At 40.1% G+C, this 12,977-nt stretch overlaps 1 protein-coding gene across 2 annotated transcripts in view; it reads left to right on the top strand.

Annotated features, from left to right (window-relative positions):
* GABRB3 (gamma-aminobutyric acid type A receptor subunit beta3) overlaps positions 1–12,977 on the top strand; it is a 235,457-nt gene that overhangs the window by 182,607 nt on the left and 39,873 nt on the right. For both annotated transcript variants that reach the window (XM_089309248.1, XM_008269751.4), the window contains exons 5-6: positions 4,164–4,246; positions 7,784–7,921. In XM_089309248.1, the coding sequence (XP_089165374.1) occupies positions 4,164–4,246; positions 7,784–7,921 (221 nt within the window). The remainder of the gene's footprint in view (positions 1–4,163; positions 4,247–7,783; positions 7,922–12,977) is intronic.

Here is a 12,977-nt window from a genome sequence, read left to right as displayed (position 1 = left end):
GATCATTCGATATGGACTTTTAAAAGAATGAGCTTAGATCCTTACCTTACATGTTATGAAAAATTAACTCAGAAGGATCAAAGAACTAAACTTAAAAGAGATCAAATGGATCAAAGAACTAAACTATAAAACTCTTAATAGAAAACATAGGAGAAAAGCTTTATGACATTAGATTTGGCAGTTATTTTTGGATATGACAGCAGCAACACAAGCAAGAAAATAAAAACAATTTAGGTTACACAAAGTAAATAATTCTGTGTATAAAAGTATAATCAGTAGAGTGAGAAGGCAGCTCACAGGATAAAAGAAATGATTCGCAAATCATATTTAAGAGGTTAATATAAACATTTTGTAAAGATACCCTAATAGTCAGCAATTTAGAAAAAAAAAGCCACTTATTAAAAAATGAAGCAAAGGACTTAAATAGACATTCTGCAAAGAAGCACAAGAAATGATGTTAATCATAATTAACTACTGATGAAATAGAAATCAAAGTTACAATGAGATACCATTTCACACACATTAGGATAGTTGTTATTCCCCCACCCCCCCCAAAAAAAAAGAAAAGAAAAAAATGAAGGGAAAAATGCAAATGTTGAGGAAGTCATGCGGAAGTTGTAACCCTTAGGGATTGTTGGTGAAAACTCTAAATAGTGCAATGACTGTGAAAAGCAGGTGATTACTCAAAATTTAGACACAGAATCATAAGATTTAGTAATTTCACTTCTACATTTGTACCCTCAAGGTCTTAATGTTACTAATTGTACATTAAAAGATATTTAAAATAACACGTTTTATATTATGTATTATGTTGTATTCCAATTTTTTAAAATTTTGGTTGTTTCGTGTTTGATTTTAATTTGTTTACTTGAATACTGTTTGTTTTTACTCTAATAAGGTTATTTACATACTCATTTTATCTCTCATATATCTATCATCTTCTCTCATTTTCAAATTTTTTTTATTTCTCTGCCTTTGGGAAACTTTTACAAATTTTCCTTCTCCTTTATACTGTGTTTAATTCCTCAACAAATAACATCACCTAGTAGCGTCATCTGAGAAATTCAGAATCATAGACCCCTCTACACATTCTGGCATGGAATCTGATTTTTTAGAAAGATCCCTTTGTGACTTGAGTTCCCGTTAAAATTTAAGAATTTCATTAATGATTTTGAGCTATGCAAAATCCGTCTCTGTCTATATCATCAGTCTGTCATCTATCATCATCATCATCAATCTCATCTCTAAACTTTTCTACCCTGCTGCTCTTCATCCAAAGTAAGATCCATATTTCCTGAGTTGGCCTGTGAAATTTGACTGTAACTTATACATTTTAAAGTAGAAGAGGTCATCAGGAAATATTAGAGTGTAGTGTTCAAACTGCCTGGATTTGAAAGCTGTGTCTGTTTTCTAATGGCTCAATGTGTTACAAAATGTGCTCAGTTAGTGTTATGTAAAATTTTTATGCAACTGATTGCTTGTTGTCCTGAGCATAAAGATGATAAGTCAACATCCATCTCGATAATGTGCAGTCATCTAATCCTCACTTAACTGTCTCTCTTCATTGATGTTCTTTCTGTCTGTTTTTACTTCGTGCATTTCAGTCCTCAAAATGTGACTATCTGTTAAAAAAGAGTTTATTAATTGTAGGCATATTTTCTACAACTGGGCAACTACATTTCTCTGCTTTTCTATCAGCAATATACATTGTAGCCAGACTCTAAGCATTGCTGTCTGTCAATAGCAAAACGAAAAGAAGAAAACTAAAAAATTAGAGAGACGTTACTGAAGAATAGTGCAATAAAGATCCTCACCCAGTCATATTCTATCCCAAATGGTTGGTTTCACCACTAAAAATAGCAGTAGAATTCTGAAGATCATAAAGATTGCAGAAGTGGAACTAGATATTGGTAATATAAGTATTGTCCCTTTGGTTCAAAAAGAATTTTAGGGAAATATCAAAGATGTGTACAGTGTTGTGGTTACACGGATAGAGCCCAGGTGTCACTGCTGTTTATCCACCTTTTGTTGATCTCCATTCACTAGGAGTGTGCTGGCTCTCACTTCTGTGGTACCAGATTCTGCCCTCCCTCTATGATTTCTGCAAAGCCCCAGTAGTGCAGTTTTCCACTGATTTATTCAGAGTCCATTCTCCAAGCATGTCACAAGTTTATCCAGCTTGGGTGAGGGCTTTGTAGCTCAGAGAGGGTTTCTGGAAATGCTGTACAGCTCTCTTTGTTACTCTTTCTGCCTCTACTCTCACCTTCTCTTTTCTTGCCTGTTGTTCCCACAGCCCAGCAGAGCTTTTTCCCTCCTCCATTCATCACTGTGTGCTTATCTTGTGTAGCATGAGCAGGCTGTTTGTCTCACGCTCCAACCTCAGGGGGTTTCTAAGTATATCTTCCAAATGAAAGTAGTGAATAGTTATTTCTACCCATTCTTCAATGAAATAGGAAAAAAAAGGGCTCCATTTTATATTCAGTATTACACCAAAATGGGAGGATCTGGACTACTGCTGCGCTGTAGAAAAGCAGTTGCTTTGGTGAAAAGAAGGGCATACTCTCACTAATCCCATAGCCTTGTGTTCCCCTTCCCTTGCCTGGAATTTCCACAAAACAGTCTACATGATGTTACAAGAAGTGTGAGCCTGTGGTACATGATGTCCACAGACAATTTTTGCATACTTGTGTGTGTGTGTATTCATGTATTTTAGAGTGGTTTGTGGAATGTATAAGAAGAAAACACAATAAGAAATAGTAATCTCAATGATTGTACAACTGAATGGTTACAAAAATATGTAGAAAAATTTAAAAATATGTAGAAAAATTTAAAAATTAACATTTTTATTTTCCTCATACAACGTCAACATTTTAGCAGAGCTGTACTCTGATTTTCTCTTACAGCATCTTGTGTGGATGTTGGGCTGTCAATCTGCCCTTAAACATGCCAGATTTGAAAGTGTGAGGCTGAAATTTCAGTTGGCTAGAAAATTAGATGGTGCAGAAAAATAAACTCAAGAACTAAGTGTTGATTTCTGATTATAGAATGCAGTATACTCCTTAAATCCATCCAAGGATAATTGGGACTGTTATGACATTTGGAAAAATGCTTCCATCATTGGTATGGGTCATATAGTGGGTGATCAGGTGACACATGCATGTTATCTGTATAGAAAATGTTATTATTAACCTGTTTGTCAAATATGTTGACATTTTCTCTCACTGCTCCCCTCGGTCACTGAGAAATGGAACTTTTCTCAGCCTCCTGCTCACACAGAACCTGCATTAAAGATTGAATGAGACAAGCCCATCAAAAGTGGTACATGCTTGGTGTTTGACAGGTGTTTTGGTTAGGATGTTGATAGGATCAAGGCTTATCTCATTACTTGAAGTATTAATAGGTTATGTGTGAATATCCACAGTGAAGGCTGTCCAGTTTAGAAAGCTGAATACTGAGGGGCCTGTACTGGGGGAAAGCAGGTTACGTCATTGGGTGCAATGCAGCCCATGACTACGTAGCTACTCTAGCATTACACATAGAAGTTGAAGAACTCAATCTCAACTCAGCAGTGTTGTTTCTCACTTAAGTTCTATGTTCTAGAGAGGTTAGAGAGCCATTAGTCAAGACAAAAACTGAGGTTAAGAGCTTCTTTGAAAATCCTTTATTATCCAAAGTCAGTAAGACTCAAAAAATGGTTTTATAACCTTTAAAATTTTGGGTCCTATCTAGTGACTATAGTTGATAGCAATGTGCTGTAGAATTAAAAATTGCTAAGAAAGTAGATCTTAGGTCTTATTACAAAACAAGAGATAATGATGTGAGGTAATAAATATGTTAATTATCTCAATTTAGCCACCACACAGTATATACAAATTTCAAAACAATGTGTCATATACTATAAGTATATACAATTTTGTGAATTAAAATGTTTTTCCATAATAAAATAAAGTTTTGTGTTGTTTTTCTTCATAAAACATGTCTGTAGTATAATGAAAAAAGTTTATTAATTAAAGGTTCCCAGCATATATTGTGAATGATGTTTAGTCAGGTTTACTTTGGGAAAAAAGAGCCTACATATGTGTTTACTTGTGATTTATCTTGAAGGATTCGCTGCTACATTTCTCACCCCATCTGTGATATCTCCATCCCTCTTTGTATTTCAGAATCACCACGACAGCAGCCTGCATGATGGACCTCAGAAGATACCCACTGGATGAACAGAACTGCACTTTGGAGATTGAAAGCTGTGTGTATCTTTGTCTGGGTTCCATTTTTCTTCCACTTTGTGTTTTAGCATATTTTCCAAGGGAAAAGATTCTCTACTTTTGTCATTGGTTAGCGTATTTCACAAGGGAACATAATTTTCTTGTTATAGTTATTTTTTTAAGATTTATTTGTTTGAGCCGGCGCCGTGGCTCAATAGGCTAATCCTCCACCTTGCGGCGCCGGCACACCGGGTTCTAGTCCCGGTTGGGGCGCCGGATTCTGTCCCGGTTGCCCCTCTTCCAGGCCAGCTCTCTGCTATGGCCAGGGAGTGCAGTGGAGGATGGCCCAGGTGCTTGGGCCCTGCACCCCATGGGAGACCAGGAAAAGCACCTGGTTCCTGGCTCCTGCCAGGATCAGCGCGGTGCGCCGGCTGCAGCGGCGGCCATTGGAGGGTGAACCAACGGCAAAAAGGAAGACCTTTCTCTCTCTGTCTCTCTCTCTCACTGTCCACTCTGCCTGTCAAAAAAAAAAAAAAAAAAAAGATTTATTTGTTTATTTGAAAGTCAGAGTTACACAGAGAGAGAAGGAGAGGCAGAGAGAGAGGTCTTCCATCTGCTGGTTCACTCCCCAATTGGCCACAATGGCCAGAGCTGTGTTGATCAGAAGCCAGGAGTCAGGAGCTTCTTCCAGGTCTCCCATATGGGTGCGGGGGCCCAAGGACTTGGGCCATCCTCTACTGCTATTCACTCTGCAGATTTCACTGACATACTGGAGAGAAACAGAGACGCAGAGAAAAAGAGACAGAGAGAGAGAAAAATGGAGGGAGAGAGAGACAGGGAGAAGTCTCAGTACCAAGGAAGTCCTCATTTTAATCTGATTAAGAGAGTTTGCTCTGCTGAAGTATGAGAAAACAAATGCTCCCTTGTCAGTCCATCCATTGAGAAGAGACCAGACACTGAGATGTAATTTTCTTACAATATGTTTCACCATGCATGAGTGGCTGGACTGCTGGGACCCTGGGCAGTCAGAGTAAAACTCATTTCCCATCAGTTTGCTGGCTTTACAAGGAGGCTATTTCTGCATCTTGGCATTTATCTTCAATTTGAAGAATATTCAGATGCTTAATTGAAAATTTAACATTGAGTACTTGGGTGTGAAGGATGAGAACTGTGTCTACAAAACCCAACAAACAGGTTTCCCTCCTGATACCTGAGCTTCATCCCTTGGCATTTCTGGATGTTGTTAATGCCATTGTCCAATCATAGACTGGTTTATAATTAGTCTCAGTTGGATTGAGGCTTGTCAGTATTTATACAGAATTTTTGCTGGTTAAATGATTTTGGCTTTCAATGTCACTTGATGGCATTATGGTGAGAATGCAAAGACCTTGTAAATAAATTTATTGAGAAATCGGTGGTGGGCTAGTGTGCAGGTCCTGAATGAAGCTGTCCCCACTGTGCCTTCACTTCCACACTACATCACTGTTATGTGCTCTGAAAACTCTGCTTTCAGAGAAAAAGTAGAGACATAAAATCATGTCAAGTGATGCATAATTCATCTGTGGACATTTACCGTAGTGGACAGAAGGCTCAGGCTAAAGTTGGTGATTTCTTAACAGTTGAAGCACTATCCTAGGAAGTTCAGTGGATTCTCTGTCACCAGAGGACACAACTGCAATAAATCAATGAATTTTAGGAAAGCAAATTTTGGTATCTTAGCAGGGAAGCAGCTCTGGGTATCCTAACTTTCTGAACACACACTGAGTGACTTCTGAGAGTGTGGATTCTATTGCTGTGATGTGTGGGCTGCAGGGAAGAATGAGCAGGAAGTTCTGGCAAAAAGATTCTCTCAGTGTGTGAGGCCCTTCCCTAGCAGAGAATCCAAGGGTAAAGCACTGGAGTGGAAGAGGGGTTCTCCTAATTTTCTGGTGGCCGAATTATTCATATCTCTGTATTAGAAATGGACAGCAGAAAGATGTGGCTTTATTTCCAAGCATGATGACATTCATTGATCCACAGTTTCAGCCAAAAGATACTTACTGAATATCAACTCTATGCAGGTACAGTTGTGAGTACAGGAGTATACAGAGAACACAGACAAAAGTTTGCCTTTGTGGCATTTAGATTCCAGAAAAGGCAGTAAATGATTGGATGAGACACAGTTACAGATGCTTTGAAGACAATACAGTCTGGTAAAGGGTGATAAGGGCTGTGAAGTCACCCTTGAAGTAGTGTGGCAGGTAGGGCTTCTGCAAGGTTTTATCTAAGTCAACAAGCAACTGTGGTGAAGAATGAGCCCATAGAGGTCTGAAAGTAGGTCCCCGCAGAAAGCACTGAAGCCCAGGGCACATCCTGCTCTGATTTGTAAGAAGAGGCCAAGGATGCAGGCTAAATGAGTGAAGGAGAGGGAATGGAGACACTGAGGGTCAAGTTATATGGGACTGTGAAGTCCTTGTGAGGAGTTTGGACTTGTTAATTGCACTGAGAAACATTTGAGTTAAGCAGAGGGCTGGCATGCTAAGTAGTGTGCTTTATTAAAGATTGTTGTGACTGACAGGTGAGAATGGAACTGAAGGAACTCAGAAAGAAGGGAGCAGACAGTAGGTGTGACAACCCTCATGCTCTCAAACAGGGCAGCGGATGGGGCAAGTGAGGCGGAGTTAGCTGTGGGGAGCAGTCAGTCCTGCAGCTTTGACCCATTTGCTTGTCTAGCATGAATCTTATGTCTAAATTTTTGTTGATTGATACGTTAAAACAAAAAATGCTGTTATAGTCAATCGAAGGTTTTCTAAAGATCTGTGTTTTAGTCAGTCTTAGTGATAAAGTTGATCTAATCTTTCAGGAGACTCCTGTACATTATTGTGCCATTTTCTCATTCTCCAGAAGCACTGGTTAACCAACAAGTGGACATGAGCAGTGTGATATGAACTGAGTTTGGAGCTGTAATCCAGTTAATGATCACTCCTCATTCTTATGAGACCACTTGCTCGATTCTCTAATGGTTAGGAGTACCCCAACCAAAAGCATTTCTAAAGTTGGCTGACCTCATGCCAGGAACAGCTGGTGAACCAGTTCCCAAGTGCCAATGAGATCACTGCTTTTGCTCTAAACATCCATCTGTGTAATCGAGCATTGAATGGTTAAAGTCACCCTCAGTTTTTCTACTGTTCAATAGCATTTGAAAGGAGTTATTTTTTGAATTCTCCATACTTGAATTCTAATTTTCACTTAAATCATCTTATCCATTGCTTTTAAGATGTTTTAAATGCATGTCTCTATGTTGTCTGGGGGAATATCTAAAGCTATACTTTGCTAACAGAATTCCAGGCAGAACATCTGGTTTCCCCAGCTTCTCTAGTTTTAAACATCAGCAAGGTACAAACAGTGGAGGTAACACAAGAATCTTTGAAAGTTAGTTGTCTGATGATACTTCTTGCAGATACGCACATTAAACAAATCTACTTCAAGCATGGCAAAGTTGTCACTCCCACTTTACTCATGAGAGTTTCTTTAGCCATGCATATATACAAGATGATGCTGTTTCATATACCCATGTCTCTGCTTCTCTCTGCTGGCAGATGGCTACACCACAGATGACATTGAATTTTACTGGCGTGGCGGGGACAAGGCTGTCACGGGAGTGGAAAGGATTGAGCTCCCGCAGTTCTCCATTGTGGAGCATCGTCTGGTCTCGAGGAATGTCGTCTTCGCCACAGGTGAGAAAATGGGCCGCTCATGATCCCTGCACTGCTGTGATGGTCTCCTCCTGATGAAACACACTGTGATTAAGTCACAATGAAGGGTCCTCAAAAGAGGTGCCATCGCCACTGACTCATCCTCACACCCTTTTTCCTCTTATCTAAAGCTTTGATGGACAGAGAGGACCACTTGAGAGGGTGACAGGGTCTGGGGCTGGACACTGAAAGGTGAGAGATTGAGGCTGAATTAGCCAGCCAATATTTGATAACACAAGAAACACTCATTTTGAAGCAGTAAAAAGGCCACTGATGGCCTTGGAGACAGGAAGGAAGGGGAAAGAGAAAGACTTCTTAGGGGTCTACATTGTATCATAACAGGTAAAGCCATTGCCTTCGATGCAAGCATCCTAGATAGGCACCAGTTTGAGTCCCAGCTGCTTCCCTTCTAATCCAGCTCCCTGCTAATGTGCTTGTGAAGTCATAAAAGGATGGCTCAAGTGCTTAGGCCCCTGCACCCGTGGAGGAGACCGGGAGGAAGCTCCTGGCTTCAACCTGGCCAAGCCCTGGCCATTTGAGGTAGTAAACCAACAGATGGAAAATAGCTCTCTTTCTCGATCTCTTTAACTTTGCCTTTCAGATAAATAAAATAATTTTTTAAAAGAAGGAAGATTCCCCATAGTTAACCACCTCATCCTTGTGCTGGACTAGAAGACCACTTTGGTGGACCAGGAACATGGGTTATCTGCAGTTAGCTTTGCCTCACTGGATGATCATCTTTACCTGATGTTATCTGGTTAAAGTTGCACTGGCTTGAGTTTTGCTGCTTTTGTTTCAGCTATCTGTACACTGAGATAATACTTTTTACTCTTCTACCTGTTCTTGCTGAGATGTTACCAAATTTTCACCCATGTGTATTTTACACCACTTTCTCATTAGTTTTGTATTCTTAGTGTATGATGTGTATTGTAATTAATGAATGGAAGTGCTTTCTAACCTGTAAGATATCATCAAGACTAACGACTCTGGGTTAAAAGCACTAAGTGAAGACAGATCTGTGTTGCTTGAACAATTTGTACTAGGAATAAGTTCCAATTCTGGAATGACATTCATGAAGCCAGCAGGCCTGCTTTACTTGTTTCCTGTGGGTTGAATGCTGTTGACCCATGGTTACCTGCCTCTGCTTCATCCAGCCGGTTCTGACTCATTACTCAGCTTCATTTAGATGCCACTTCCTCTGTCGAGTCTTTTTGATCTACTGTATCCACCACAGCCCCCAGGCTATGCATCTCCATGGTGCTACACCAACTACCTGTGTACTTTGCTCACAGCTCACTGTACCTTCTACTTCAAGGACTCCTGGCCTTGGCTCACCCTCTCCTTGCCCTCAGCTTGCATAATCCCAGACACTTAATGAGTGCAGCATTGAATAAGTGAACAGAGTCAAGGTCATCCCCAATCCCTTCTCCCCACTTAGCTTCTGAGTCAATGTACATGATAAGGAGCATCAAAACCCAAAGTTTTAAAACACGAATCAGTGCATTGTTTTTCAGTGTTGCTTTATCCTCTGTCACAAGAGGTTCTGCAAATGTTCCTGCAGTCTCCATGAAGGACACACTGAGATGCTTTGTTCTGTTGGGTGGTGAGACCTGTAGGAACGTGACTTGTCATTAAGAGCTGGTGTCCACAGCTGAGAAAACTACTCTCTAATGTATTGAATAAAATGATTTATCATCTCTGAAACTGGGATTAAAACAGTTCCAGGCTCCAAGTGGCGTGTGCAAAAGCTCTCCTCAGAACACAAGGGTAGTATTCTCACAGCGTAGTTATTTTGCCTGTGACTGCCTTTGTTTAGAAATTGCAGTTGTGGCCATGAGTGTGTTGTCATGAGGATCTTCTATTGCATTTTTGTGCAGCCTCATCAGAAAGCCCCATAAGTAGTTTGTTGAGAATGCATTACTGCCACAAGATACTGCAGCTACTTATGGTCTCAATCCACTCACTCAGCTCCTTTATGACATTCTTCCCTAGGTACGATCTCTTTCTTTTAAGTATATACATAGTGAAAAATATCCTTAATGTGTCTGGAGAAAATACACACTACAGGGATGGGAGAGAATCTTCAAACTATTTGTAGACCCATCAGAATGACACATCATGCCTATCTCATTCTTACTGGGTTCCTGTACTTACTGGGTACAGCACAGATCTCAGCACCAGGGAGTTTAAAATCTCTCATCCTTCAAAGAGCTTGGAATTTAAAATCATTCTAATTCACCTAAACATGAAGAAATGACATCGGCCACATCATTTAAAAATATTTTAAAATGAACTGTTAAGCTAATTTATGTTCATTTCTGCAAGTTTTATAAACTGAGACTTTGACCAGTACAGGGACTCTCTAGCCTGAGAAAGAGGGATTAGGGCAAGAAAGTTCTGGATACTTATTGGAGGCCTTGAGGATTCTGTCCACTTACTTCTGTTTCCTTCAGCATGAGAACACAAGGCAGCCACACCAGAATCACAGGGTGGTGGCTGCAAGATCAGCAGAGACAGGGAGCCCCCAGTTTCAAAAATTCAGAGACAGCACTGTGGCACAGTGGTTTAAGCTGTCACTTGTGACATTGTTATAAATGCATCTGGGAAAGCAGCAGAAGATGGCTCAAGTACTTGGGCCCCTGCCACCCATTTGGGAGACCCAAGGCAGTGCCAGGTTCCAGGCTCCAGCCTGCCCCAGCCCTGTCTGTTGTGGCCATTTGAGGAGTGAACCAATAGATGAAAGATGCTGTATGTTTGTGTGTGTGTGTGTGTGTGTCTGTCTGTCTGTCTCCCCCTCTGTCTTTCTGTCACTCTACCTTTCAAATAAAGAAAGATATACTTAAAAAAACATAAAAATTGTTCCAGGGATTCTTGTTATAGTTATGGAAGAGAAATTTTTGTACCTTGCCTGTTTCACCCTTGTGCTACCCCTTGAGGACTTTGTGGATGACCTCTTGTTGTGGTTTTCTTCCAGTGCTGTTCTAATCCACCTCTTGGCTAACATGGGTTTGCAGGTTATCAGGCAGGGAACAGCATTCAAAGGTGAGGCGTGGATGTGTCTTTTGGAATTGGTGTAAATGAGGCATGGGACAATACTGTGGTACAAAGAGAGTAACAAGAGGGTCTTGGCCAGTAGGATATCTCAGTAGGGCTCCATGATTTCAGTGATATTCCCCAGATGGCCTCATTTACCTCTTTGCAGAGGTGTGTTGAGAAGGAAGTACACCACAAGAGAACTCACTGAAATATTTTAGAGACAGCACATATCCAGGGTTTAAAATCTCAGATCCTGGAGCCAGACTGCCAAAGCTTACATTATGTCCTAACTCTGGACTAATTCTGGACTTTCTAGCAGTGTAGCCACAACAAGTAATTCAACTTCTTTACAAAACAGAGCTATGAATAGTGTTTATTTGATAGGATTGTTAGGAAGATTATGTGGATCAGTATAAATACAGGTTCTAGAACAGTGTCTGGCCAGTAATAAACAATGATTAGCTGCCATTAATTAAATCTGTGGGATCAGGGATAAGGCATATTTTGAGGAGTCTAAGAATAAATACCCTAGTAGCTGATTAGAGCTTTGCATATTAGAAAAATATGACAGTATTCTCCTGGGCTACTGTGCATTAAGTAACTGCCTCATAATTGCCAGTTTGAGGGATTCTTAAGATTAGAGAGAGTTTGGGTTCACATTTGTATTCTTAATACATATACAAGTGCCTATTCTACTCAATAACTAAGTTGAAAAGTGGTCATTGAATTGAGAGGAAATTTGACCACCATTACTAAGGATATATTCAAATGAATCATTTCTGTGAAAGAGAAATGCGTAAATTATGACTTTTTATTGTGCATTCAAATAATCAATGCACCCAAATCTTATGTGTTAATAAAATTGACATAAAGGCCGGTGCCGGGGCTCAATAGACTAATCCTCCACCTTGCGGCGCCGGCACACTGGGTTCTAGTCCTGGTAGGGGTGCCAGATTCTGTCCCGGTTGCCCCTCTTCCAGGCCAGCTCTCTGCTGTGGCCAGGGAGTGCAGTGGAGGATGGCCCACGTTCTTGGGCCCTGCACCCGCATGGGAGACCAGGAGAAGCTCCTGGCTCCCAGCTTTGGATCAGCGTGATGCGCCGGCCACAGCGCGCCAGCCGTGGCGGCCATTGGAGGGTGAACCAATGGCAAAGGAAGAACTTTCTCTCTGTCTCTCTCTCTCACTGTCCACTCTGCCTGTCAAAAATAAAATAAAAATAAAAATAAATTAAAAAATAAATAAAATTGACGTAAAGTCTTTATGACCCTCAGTGGAAATTAAGTATACCTTTGTTCAGAGAGAGAAAGCTGTACCCCATAATTGTGAAGGCAGTAGCTGAATTAATTAACATTAAAAATGATCATTCAGCTCCTAACATGATTCAATAAAGATGTTTTGAACAAAGTATTTCAACCCATTTACAACTGCAAAGAAAGTTAAGCAAAACTGCATCTACCCTAGCTTTTAACTGTAGTGGTGATGTGCTAAATTTTATTTCACACCACCTTGTTTTAAATATTTGTTAGTAATGTCCCTTGAACATTCATATAAGAAAATGGAAATTCAAGAGTAATAATAATTTATCCAAGTCTGTGTAGTGTAGCTAGAAAATAGAGATGTCAATCTCTGATGCATAAGAACCCTTCATGCATTTTTAATAAAGATTTCAAAAACTAGTCTCTACACTTTATAAAAGTGAGATTTTTTTGCACTTTTATCTGCTAATGTTACAAAATTTCTTTAAAAAGATGACATCTGTAAATGTTTTTTACAAAAACCCTGGAAAACATAATGTGGTGATAAGCAATGTCTGGGGAGCTCAATTCCAGTTGCTTTATCTCTCCCTCTTCTATGCCGTGTATTAATGGGCCACACGTTTTCGATGAACCATGCTTTTATGCAGGTTTCTAAAAGTAGACCTTTGGATTGGAAGCCCCAAGTTCCAGCCTTGTGTCCTGAAAGTTCTTCTTCTAACACCCAGAGGTTGTCTATTATAAGAAAA

The sequence above is a fragment of the Oryctolagus cuniculus genome, chromosome 12 (genome assembly GCF_051225735.1).
Source record: "Oryctolagus cuniculus isolate XC-2025 breed Fujian yellow rabbit chromosome 12, ASM5122573v1, whole genome shotgun sequence".
NCBI classification, from domain to species: Eukaryota; Metazoa; Chordata; class Mammalia; order Lagomorpha; family Leporidae; genus Oryctolagus; species Oryctolagus cuniculus.
Note: the sequence above shows the minus strand (reverse complement) of the source record. Positions and strands in the feature narration are given on the sequence as shown.